At 64.7% G+C, this 11,395-nt stretch overlaps 2 protein-coding genes across 2 annotated transcripts in view; one reads left to right on the plus strand and one right to left on the minus strand.

Moving 5' to 3' along the window:
• Nucleotides 1–7,958, plus strand: part of ARHGAP23 (Rho GTPase activating protein 23) — a 28,393-nt gene extending 20,435 nt beyond the window's left edge. The window contains 14 exon segments of the mRNA XM_084301274.1: nt 72–371; nt 1,656–1,717; nt 2,099–2,226; nt 2,390–2,508; nt 2,599–2,754; nt 3,121–3,199; nt 3,400–3,473; nt 3,556–3,645; nt 3,751–3,876; nt 3,990–4,031; nt 4,140–4,233; nt 5,594–5,625; nt 5,750–6,582; nt 6,584–7,958. Of these exon segments, the coding sequence (XP_084157400.1) occupies nt 72–371; nt 1,656–1,717; nt 2,099–2,226; nt 2,390–2,508; nt 2,599–2,754; nt 3,121–3,199; nt 3,400–3,473; nt 3,556–3,645; nt 3,751–3,876; nt 3,990–4,031; nt 4,140–4,233; nt 5,594–5,625; nt 5,750–6,582; nt 6,584–6,791 (2,343 nt within the window). The 3' untranslated portion in view covers nt 6,792–7,958.
• A 2,825-nt stretch (nt 7,959–10,783) lies between these two features.
• SRCIN1 (SRC kinase signaling inhibitor 1) overlaps nt 10,784–11,395 on the minus strand; it is a gene marked incomplete at both ends in the record, with an annotated part of 46,179 nt that continues 45,567 nt past the window's right edge. Inside the window, one exon of the mRNA XM_084301093.1 lies at nt 10,784–11,119. Coding sequence (XP_084157219.1) covers nt 10,784–11,119 — 336 coding nt within the window. The remainder of the gene's footprint in view (nt 11,120–11,395) is intronic.

The raw sequence follows: 11,395 nt of genomic DNA on the forward strand, positions 1-11,395 counted from the left end.
CCCCGGCCCGGCCAGCGGCACGGGGCCCGCGGGCAGCTCTGACGGCCGGACCCGGCTCCTTCTCCCCGCAGAAAGTCGGTGGAGGCATCCGGCAGTGGAAGCGCGTCTTCGCCGTGCTGCGCACCCACTCGCTGTACCTGTGCAAGGACAGGCGGGAGGCAGTGACCTGCGGCCCGGCCCCAGGTGAGGAGGAGCAGCCGATCAGCATCCGAGCGTGCCTGGTGGACATTTCCTACAGCGAGACCAAGAGGAAGCACGTCTTCCGGCTGACGACCGCTGACTTCTGTGAATATCTCTTTCAGGCAGAGGATCGGGAAGACATGCTGGCCTGGATCAAAGTCATCAGGGAGAACAGCAAGGCCGAGGGCGAGGTGAGAGCCACATGGGGCTCCCGGCTGCCTCTGGCTCTCCCGGCACTAACCGCCTCGGCTCTCTCCGGCTCTTTGCCTTGTGCTGCTTCCCCAGGCCACGGCCAGCCCGTGCTCGGCCGGGCAGCGTGGGGCTTGCCCGTCCTGCGCGCCGCGCCGTGCTCCCAGGGGTGCACGGGGGCTGCCGGGCACCGCCGCATCCAAGAAGAGTGCGGCTCTGTCGGCTCGGCCAGGCAGGGTGCGCCGAAATGCTCGGCACAGGCAGTGTGGCTCTCAGAGCATCGTGGAGGCTCGGCCAGGCAGGGGCTGTGCCGGTGCCGCTGGTTGCATTTGGTAGTGAAGCAGCAGAGGAGCGTGCGTGGCTTGGCTGGAGCCCCGGCCGCGGTGCGTCAGCACCCCGGGGCGCGTTGGTGTCGCTGTGGCTGCGGGTGAGACCTGCAGGGAGCTCCTTGCCCGCACCGGACACGGTCCCCGTGGTGCTGCCTGTCCTCGGGGCTGGTGCAGGGTCAGGGCTGAGCCCTCGCTGTGGTCTGTGCAGTGGTTGCTCGGTGCAGAGAAGGGAGAGCTGCTCCTGGGGCCGCGGGCTCCGCTGGAGGGGCTGCGCAGGGCTGGATGTGCCGGCGCTGGGCTGGTGTGAGCCATCTCCCTGCGGTGCCAGGGTGGCCTTGGTTGGTCTCAGCGTTGATGCCGGGATTGTGGCACGGCTCCGGCCCTGGAGGGGGCGTTGAGCTCGAGTGGTTTCTGCTTTGCTGCAGCACGGCCCCGTTCGGAGGGCGCGGGGCTGGCAGCGCCGGCGCAGGGAAGGTGCTGCCGGGTTGGAGCACTTGGAGTTGTCTCTGGCTGCCCGCTGGGGCCGGGACCCCGCAGGGAACACCCTGCAGGGACAGGCGCGTGTCTTTGGGCACCGTGGGGTGCAGTTTGTGCGTCTGGTTCAGGCAGGTGGAGGTGTACGTGCTGCAGAGGGCTGGATTTGAGTCTCTGGGGCTGGCTTGGAGCCCCTGTGCTGCTCGCGTGCGGTGTGCCACAGTGAGGAGTGCTGCAGTCCTCTGCGGGGCAGTCAGCACTGCCGGGCACTGGTTGTTTTGGGGCACCAGGGCCCGGGTCCTGCCCTCGCCCCGGCTTTGGGGCTGGCAGGCTCTGGAGGTGCCTCTCGGCGAGGAGCGCTGGAGGCAGGAGCGGGCTGCGCCTTGGCCCCGTGTGGCATCTGGGAGAGCGTGGACTTACCCAGGGCCACTGGAGAACGCGCTGCTCAAGCTCCCCCTTCCCCTCTTGTCTCTGCCTCCCCAGGACCCCGGTTTTGCCAGCCAAGCACTTATCAACAAGAAGCTAAACGACTACCGGAAAGTGAGGTATGGACCCCGGGGCTGCGGGGCGCGAGCGGGGCACCCTGCCCACCCCCGGACTCCCCAGGGAGCAGTGGGCACTGAGCAAAACCAGACTTGGCTTGGGGTGCAAGAAGGGCCTGATTCAGGCAAGCTCCCAGCAAGGGGTTAAAAGGGCTCCGAACTCCCCCGGCACTGGCGTGGGGCTCAGCCCCGTGGTCCCCCAGCATGGGGGTGCAGCCCTGTGGGGTGAGCACCAAAGGGCAGGGAGGGCCCCGTGAGCACCCATGGGGCCGGGGCAGGACCCTGGGCAGGCTGGCAGACACCGGGCTTTGTGGGGGGGTTGGTGGGGGCCCATCCACGGTGCTCGGTCCCGGCTGTGCCCCCCTGACCCTGCTCTCCCCACAGCCCGGCGGGTGCCAAGCCCGACTCCTCGCCCAAGGGCTCCCGTGGGCTGGGGATCAGAGCCGAGTTCCTGAAGCAGACGGGAACCAGCGCACCCCGGTCCCCGAGGCAGGATGCGGCCGTAATGAAAGGTGGGTGCCCCCCTGCGGCACGGGGAGCCCCGGCACGGCAAACCTGTGCTCCTGGCAGGGAGGGGTGCCCGCACGCTCACCCCTCCCCAGCACAGCAGGGACGCCCGTGCCGTTTGTCCATCCTGCCTCTTAACAAATAATCCCATGGTTGTTTTTCCCCCAGATGAGAGCAGCTCCCAGAAAGCCCCTTGGGGCATCAACCTCATGAAGAAGAACAAGAAATCTGCCCCCCGCGCCTTTGGCGTCAGGCTGGAGGATTGCCAGCCTGCCCCGGACAACAAGGTAGAGCGCGTGGCCGTGCCTCGGCCGGGGGCAGCCCCGGGGACCCCACACAGCCCCCTGCCTCCCTCACCGCTTACCCTGTGCCCCCAGAACGTGCCCCTGATCGTCGAAGCCTGCTGCAAGGTGGTGGAGGACCGCGGGCTGGAGTACATGGGCATCTACCGCGTGCCCGGGAACAACGCCGTGGTGTCCAGCCTGCAGGAGCAGCTCAACAAGGGAGCCACCGAGATCAACCTGCAGGACGAGGTGAGGGCCCCGTGGCCCCGTCTCCGTGCCCGTGGGGTGCTCCTGGGGCTGTTGTCCTGGTCCCTGTCCCCGTCACGTCCCCGTCTCCGTGCCGTGACCATCCCCGTGGTGGCAGGGCCGCCTAGTGGATGCTGCCCGCAGCTCGGGGCCACGTTTGTGTCTTTGCATCTCACGGCACGGTGGGGGTGCTGGGCTTTCCCTGCTGGGTGCGGGGTGGGGACAGCTCTCCTGCCGTCCCCATGGCCGTGGTGGCCTTGGCTGGGGTCCCTCTTGGTGCTGGTGGCCCTAGGCTGGGGGGCTTGATCTTTCTGGTGCCTGGGTTTGCCTGGGTGCCGTCCCGCTGAGCAGCCCCTTCTGTCCCCGCAGCGGTGGCAGGACCTGAACGTCATCAGCAGCCTGTTGAAATCCTTCTTCCGAAAGCTCCCCGAGCCGCTCTTCACCGACGGTGAGTCCCGCAGCCCGGCCGTGGCGCCTCCCCGCTGCGCCCACCGGCCCCGCTCCCTGCCCCTTCCCTGCCCCTCCGTGTCCCGTCCTGTTGGGACCCCCCAGCCCCATCCCCAGCCCTCCGCACCCAAGGGTCCCCGTCCCCAAGGGGCGTCCCTGCTCCCCTCCCCCTGGTCCTGACCCCCCCCCTGTCCCTTTCAGATAAGTACAATGACTTCATCGAGGCCAACCGCATAGAGGACGCCAGCGAGAGGATGAGGACGCTGAGGAAGCTGGTAGGGAGACGGGGCAGGGCCTTGAGGGGGGGCACTGCCCGCTTGTGGGGTGAGCAGAGGGGTGACCCCGTGCCTCCCCCAGATCCGGGACCTGCCAGGTCACTACTACGAGACGCTCAAGTTCCTGGTGGGCCACCTGAAGACCATTGCGGACCACTCGGAGAAGAACAAGGTACTGCTCCCCGCCCGGCCCCGAGCCCCCCCAGCTGCGGTGGGAAGGGAGGTGGCACCCGAGGGGGCGGCCGCAGGCAGGCACCGACCCTAGATCCTGTTGCAGATGGAGCCCCGAAACCTGGCCCTGGTGTTCGGCCCCACGCTGGTGCGGACGTCCGAGGACAACATGACCGACATGGTGACGCACATGCCCGACCGCTACAAAATCGTGGAGACCCTCATCCAGCACGTAGGTGGCATTGGCGGGGCTGGAGGGGGGCTGCCTGGGTGGGCAGGGCAGGGACTGCTGCACCCCGGGGCTGCCTCGCTGGTCCCTAACCCCTCTCCCGTTTCCCTCCGCAGTCAGACTGGTTCTTCAGCGACAAGGAGGACAAGGGCGAGAAGGTGAGGCCAGGCTGGGCCCGGAGCCGGGGGCAGAGCGGGGGGCAGAGCCCTGGCGCAGAGCCGGTGGCCACCAGCAGCCCCCTGACCCCGCGTCCCGTCCCTTTGCAGACCCCCGTGGACGAGAAGGAGGCGCAGTCGGTGCCCAACATCGAGTACCTGCTGCCCAACATCGGCAGGACCGCGGCGCCCGGCGATGCCCCAGGTGAGGAGCCGAGCCCGGGGCAGGGTCCTACCCGGTCCTGGCACCGGGGCACCCCGGGCACCTCCGTGGTCACTCCGTCCCCACACTCACCCCCCCGCGGGCAGCCGGCCGGGCTCTCCATGCTGCAGCTCTGTGCCCGAGCGTGATGTGCTCGTCCCCTCCTTGTTGGGATACGGGGACACCCATGGGTGCTGGCAGAGCCCCCTCCCTGCCCTCTCCTGTCACCCCTGCTCTGGTGGCTGCTCATCCCCTGCGACCACGACCGCTGCAGGGCCCCTGCCTGTGCCCCCCCCCCCCCCGTGCCTCTCACGCTGCCAGCCCAGAGACCGGGAGACTTTGACGTTCGACTGATTTCTTATGTTCTTTCCTTGAACTTCTCTGTGCTGTCCTCTTCCTCCTCCTCCTCCTCCTCTTCCTCCTCCAGCGGACCTCCTCGAGAGCTAGAGCGGGTACAGTGTTGATCCTGGGTGCATTGCTCACGCACTAATTCCTCCGGGCGACCACGAGAGAGGGGGAGCAGGAGGGGCAGCGGGAGGGGGGGGGGGGTCCTGTCCTGCCCAGCCACTGTCCCCAGGGCTCTCCAGCACTGGGGGGCTCCTGGACCCCAGTAGAGCCCAAACTCCTTCAACCCCGGTTCTCCCCCCTCTTTGGTGGGTCCCTGCGGTGTCTCTGGGGCTGGCACGCCCTGGTAGGGCTGGTGCCAAGTGCCCCAGGACCCAAATGCTGGGTTCTGGTGGTCCCCACCCCCTGGGGGTCCTCACCCCCTGGGGAGGGCTCAGCACCTTTCTGCCTCCCCCTCTCTCGTCGTCAGCAGCTTCTAACCCCATCCCGGGCTGGGGCCTGCAGGGTGGGAGAGGGTGTCTGTCGTGCTGTCCTTGTCCTTCCAGCCAGGCTGCCTGTCACCCCCGTGTCCCCTCCTGTCCCCTAACGCCCTGGGGAGCGCAGGGCAGCCCCACGGCCTGTCCAAGCCCCCCCCTGCTCAGCCCATCACTGCACTGTCCCCATCACAGCCCCCAGAGCTGGTAACGAGGCAGCTCCCCGTGTCCCATCCTGGTGACACCCCCGCCCCATACCTCGGGGCTCTGCAGTCCCCAGCACTGCAGCGGGTGAGCAGTTCTGGGGTCCCCCTGCGGGACCGGAGCCTCCCCCCCCTCCAGCTCCTTCCTGCAGCCTCCCAACCCCGCTCAGCACCAGGACCCCCGCGTGGGGCTGGCGGGGCCGCTGGCCCCAGTGCGTCCCCCCTCCCCGTTCTGGGGGAGCAGAGCGGTGCCCCCCGGCTCTGCCCACTGAACCCCTGCCCCAGCATGCGCCCACCCTGCCGGGGCCTCGCTGACCCCCTTCTCTTCTCTCTGCCTTACAGACTCGACCCACAGCGGCTCTGCCAAAGCGAAGGTGAGAGGGGTCCCGGGCTGGGGCCGGAGGGAGCGGGGTGATGCCCCCAGCACGGCGGGGAACCCCGGCTGCGGGGACGGGGTCCGTGGCCTGTCCCTAAGCTGTGGCTCCCCTGTCCTCGCAGGGCACGTGGCCGTCGCGCAAGGAGCCGTCGCCCCGAGAGCTCCTCGCCATCCCCTTCATCTCAGCCGTCAACCGCAAGAGGAAGAAGCGGCGAGAGGCCGAGGGCTTCGGCAGCAGCACCGATGACGACGTGGAGCACAGGGACCCCAAGGGCCGGGAGCAGGAGGATGAGGAGGCCACGGCGGCCGCGCCGGGGCCCGGCAAAGCTCCCCACGGCCCTGGCACCGAGCCGGCAGCCCCCAGCCCGGAGCAGGAGAGCGCCTTGGAGCCCGGGGGCAACGGGGCCGAGCCGGCGCCGGACGCCCGCTCCATCGTGTCGGGCTACTCCACCCTGTCCACCATCGACCGCAGCCTGTGCTCCGAGGTGCAGTCGGTGGCCGAGAGCCGCGGGGAGGAGGCGGACGACGAGCGCAGCGAGTTCAGCCACGTGGAGACGGACACGGAGAGCCGGGAGGGCGCCCGGGCCAGGCTGGGGCAGGTGGAGGGGGGCGCAGGGGGCGAGGACAAGGTGCCCCCCGGGCGCCCCTCCTTCAACTCCCACCGCCTCATCCAGTGCGACACGCTGGCCCGCAGGAAGCTGGGGAGGCCGCGGCCGGCCGGCGAGACCCCGGTGCCCGCCGGGGAGGGCCATGGTGGCTGGGCCCCCCCCGGGCGGCCCTCGCTGCGGGAGCAGCTCCGGCAGCGCCTGCGCTCCTCGGCCGACGACATGGGGGTGCGCCTGCGCCGAGCCCACTCCCCGGAGACGCGCCGCAAGAAGAGCAGCTGGCGCCGGCACACCGTGGTGGTGCCCGGCGGCCTCAAGGACCTCAACTTCAACGAGTGGAAGGAGCCGCGGGGGGGGCCTCGACGTCCCCCCAGGGCCGTGCCGTGACAAGGACTCGGGGCTCAGCAGCCTGGAGTCCACCAAAGCCCGGCCTGCGGCGCCCAGCCCGGCCCAGCCCGGCGGTGCCACCAAAGCACCCAGCACCAAGAGCCCCCCGGGCAGCCCAGGCCCCCCGGCTCCCGGCCCCGTGCCCCCCCTGCGCTTCCCCCAATGTCTCTGACCTCCTGGAAGGCTCCCCCCCCCCCCACTTCCAGCTGGGGGGACAGTGTTTAATTTAAGGACTCGCACTTGTTCTTGTATTTAATTGTGCTCCTGACGAGCTGCTTTTATTTAACGGCCTCCCTTGCGCCGCCTCTCCGTGCCAGGAGGGACGAAGCCACCTTGTCACCGGGGCCCTGCAGGGTCCCGCACTGCAGCCTGGCCCCCTCCCCATGTCCCCCCCCACCCCATTCCCTGCTCCCCCGGGCTGTGGGGTCCCTGCTCCCCCCGGCAGTGCCAGCCCCGGGGCTGCCCGGCCGCGGCGTTGCGAAGTGCGGGCGCTTCCCGGGGTGCTGCGGCTGCGGCTGCCCCCGCCGGAGCCCTCCCCTCCTGCCCCCCGACAGCCTTGGGGAGGGGACCTGGGGACCTCAGCGCCCTTGCACTGTCCCAGGCCTGGGCACGGCGTGTGTGGGGCCGCAGGGTTTGGGTGACGGTGGTCTCGGGGTGTCCTGGCTGGGTTCTTGCAGGAGCGGGGTTCCAAGAGGGGCTTGCTCAGAGCAGCACCGTGCCGTGGGGACGGGGCACTCCGTGTGTCCCAGCCGCCCCCAAAGCCCTTGCTCGCTTTTATAACCCCCCCCTCGCCGCCCACCCCGTCTCCCCAGGCTTGCCCACCCAGCCAGAAGCACTTTAGGAAGGGGGTGATGTGCTGCCACCTTGGGGGGGCACGGCTTGGGGGACGTGGGGACGTGGGGAGCACAGACGCGTGTGCCAGGGCCCGGCAGCAGCCCCGGGGGCTGGGGGGGGCATCAAGTCAAGTCACTGTCACTGTTACACGTCGTTCTCATACGTTATGCAAATATTTGCTGTAAATTTCCCCCCCCCTCTTTTTTTTTTTTTTTTTTTGTAAATATTGTCTCTAAATGTGTAACATATTACAAAGGATTTATAAGGATTTTGTAAGAAGTTTTGCTCAGCTGAAAGGCCAGCCCCGACCACACAAAGCGCTGGGCCAGTGTTGACTTTTTAAACCCTTCTGCATGTGTCCCCCTGGCGTGTTGTACGAGTCGGTATATGCCAAACTGCAAAAAAACAAAAACAAAACAACCAGCCCCAACAAAAAAAACCCTGCTTTGGAAATTGTCCTCCTACGAGTCCCGGTCTATATAGCGGAAATAAACTGGTTATTCGAGGGGAGTTTCCTGCTCTTATTGCTGCGCCTTCCAGCCCACCGACCCCATTTTCTCCATGCTGCAGCCCCCAGGGGCTGGTCCCAATCCTGGGGAGGGCTCAGGGCAAAGGGGGGGGTCCCAACCCTCCCGCCCCAGCACCGGCACTGCAGCACGGACACAAGAGACCAGGCCTGCGGGGAAAAGGTGCCATAGAGAAAAGAAAGTCTTTTATTAAAGCCAGACACTCTGATAGAAAAGAAAAGTAGTCAAGGGAAAAAAAGAAAAATAAAAAGCAACCCTTTGTCATCGGAGTTTGCAAGTTACAATGGTCACGTTTCGCACAGAACTACCCATGGCATCCATACAGAGATACAGAGACTACGCTACAGCCGGCCAGGCCAGCCCGCGCCCTGCCCGGCCCCGGCGAGTCCTTGGTTTTGTTTTCCTTTGCTTAAATTTTAAAACAGTTCACAAGAAAATTCATGCTAAGAGACACACGACATTGTAGAAACCCCAAAACAGCCTCTAAAGAGTATTAGGAACTTTTTTTTTTTTTTTTTTTCTGTCCTTTTAAAAGTTGTAACCTTTTCTTAAACAACACTCAGACGAGTAAAGCGGGGTGCGCGCATGCAGCGGGCGCCTCCAGACACATGCACGATGCAGGCAGCGCTTGTTTCTTTTTTTTGTCTTTTTTTTTTTTCCTTTTTTTTTTGTCATTTTTGCAACTTTTTTTTTTTTTTTTTTTTTTTTTTTTTTTTTTTGTCTCTTTTCAGTGTAAATCAGAATCAAGCAGATTTTTTTTTTTGTTGTTGTTTGTTTTCGTTCTCTTGCTTCAGCTAAAGCACCGGGCTCGGTGCTCACACACAGTTTGCATGATGCCATGAAATGACGGACGCACACGCACGCACACACGCAGAGACACGCTCACATAGAAAACCAGCCTGGTGGGCAGCCAGGAGGGGTGGGGGGGGGATAAGAGAAGGGGGTGGCCCGGAGCTCCACGTGCCCCCGCCGCAGGCTGCTCTGGGGCTGGGGTCCCGCTGCACCCCTTGGCAATGCTCGGGTGGGCAGCAGCCAGCACCCACGGCAAGGCTGGGGCGCAGCGAGGGGCTGTGGACCCCCCCCCCCCCCCATAGGCATGAGCTCGCTCACAGCTGCAGAGTGCCCCCCGTTCCCCCCCCAATTCACTCCGTGCAGGCAGGGGACCCCCATGCACTGCCCCAGGAGCCCTGGCACCACCCGGCGCAGGGCACACGCCAGGGCAGGAGGATGCCGTGGCACTGCCGGCAGCTCCGGCCCCTCTGCGCATGCATGGCCACGTCCCCATGGGGCTGGAGGTGGATGGGACCCCCCCCAAATACACCCTGCGTCCCCCCAGGGTTGGCTGCAAAGTGCTGAGCCCTGCAGTGGGGTGGGGCCCCGGGTGCCCTCGCACCCCTGTGCTTGGGGTCAGGAGGGATGGGGACACGGCCAGCCCCCCACGGCCACTGCGGCACTGGGGCAGGGAGGGGTGGGGAGGGGGCCAGGCCCCCCAAATCCATAAGAAGCTGTGGCTTTGCTACAGTGTTTCACTTTGGTACCAAGAAAAAGTAATTATAAATTAAATTAAATGCATCAAGTGACTGCTATTGCTGCCAGGAGCCGCTGCCCCCTGCCCCAGGTCCCGGCCTCGACGCGTGGCCCCGGGGCTGGCACCGGCAGCCACCGGCCCCGGGCTCCCGGTCCCGACCCTGACCCCGACCCTGACCCCCCACTGCCTCGGCGAGGGGCAGGACGGGGACAGGGATGGGGACGGGGACGGGGACAGGGACAGGCCACAGAAGGGGGTGGAAGGAGGATGCCAACTCAGCACGAGGGCTACCAAGCCGCTAGGAACTGACCCTCTCAAAAATCACAAGGAGCTATAGTTTAACCAGGGAAGAAAATCCACCCCCTAATATACCAGACATGAAGAGATTTATTTCTTTTCTTTTCTTTTTTTTTTTAAATATTTATATATATATTTATATTACGTATATTATATATATATAATATGTAAATATATTTTTTAAAACAATATAAAATGTTAAGACACTTCACTTAAATGTAAAGAGTTGCTTTTTGCAATCCAAAGAAATTGCATCATGATTTTTTTTTTTTTTTGCTTTTTTTTTTTTCTCTTTGTTATTCAAAAAAGGCTCGTTCTTCTGTACAAAAATGATTGATATACAAAAAAAGAGAGGGGAAAAGAAGGAAATAATAATAATAATAATAATTAAAAAAAAAAAAACAAAAACAAACCCAACAACGAACTAGCCAACGAAAGGAGTGATTCCATCTCTTGTTGCACTGCGGGTGGACGGCGCGCTTCACAACACGGCATTGAACACACGTGCACACACACGCACACACGCACACACACGCACACACGCACACACACGCACAGCGCTCCCCTCGCACGCCCGCAGGGCTGGGCTGGCAGCGGGGGGGGTGCTGACCCCAGCCCCTGCTGCAGGGGGGGGGCTCTGGGACACCCCGAGGGCGCTGGGGAGGGGGACGCGGGGTCCTGCAGGGTGTCCCCGTGCAGGCAGAGCCCCCGGGCACCACAGCGTCCCTCTGCCCCAGCCACCACGATGACCCAGACGAACAATTAAAGTGCTACGTTACGAACCTACAGTGATGGGGGGCTGATCCCCAGCGCCCCCCCAGCACCCCCTACCCCTACCCGTTTCCGCCTCCCCAAATTTGACATGCTCAACCTTTCGGGCGCCCCGCAAAACCCCGGCCCCCTGGGCACCTCGGGGGCACCTGGGCTCCCTCGTGGCCACCCAACCCATGGCACAGCGAGCCCCACGGGGCCGGGGGCTCAGGATGCTCCGGGGAACCAGCACCGACCTTCGGCGAGCGCCGCAGCGAGCGTGGCCACAGCTCTGCCCATGGAGACCCGGCGGGCGCGGGCATCGTCCCCTCGGGGCTCGGCGGGGGTCGCGGCGGCCGAGAAGCTCAGCGGGGAGAGCGGGCGGCGGGCAGGGCGAGGGGCGGCGGGGGCGTCCTCGGCGGCCGCTTTTTGCCCGTTTTGCGCCCCCCCGGCCGCCTCCTTCGGCTTTTGGGCGGCTGCCGCCTGGGCAGGCGGGGTCGGGCGCCGCGCCGCGTCCTTGTTGCTTGAAGCTCGTGAAACTGGTGGGGTGAAGCTCTGAGAGCTCTTAAATAAACAGAAAACGGCAGGTGGGGAAGGGAGGGGTCGAGAACCAAAAACGACAGCAACCCAAACGAACCAACGGAAATTAAAAAAAAATTTAAAAAAAGGGAAACAAAAGAAAGAGGGGTGAGAGAGAGAGAGAGAAAGAAACAGAAAGTGGCTGGTTGGCCATTTTGGAGCAAGATGTGAGACAGAAGTCGGGCCGTGCCGGAGCAGAGGCAGACACAAGTCGGGCCGTGCCGGAGCAGAGGCGAGACAGAAGTTGGGCTGTGCCGGAGC

The sequence above is a fragment of the Netta rufina genome, assembly GCF_964035555.1.
Source record: "Netta rufina genome assembly, chromosome: 24".
NCBI lineage: Eukaryota > Metazoa > Chordata > Aves > Anseriformes > Anatidae > Netta > Netta rufina.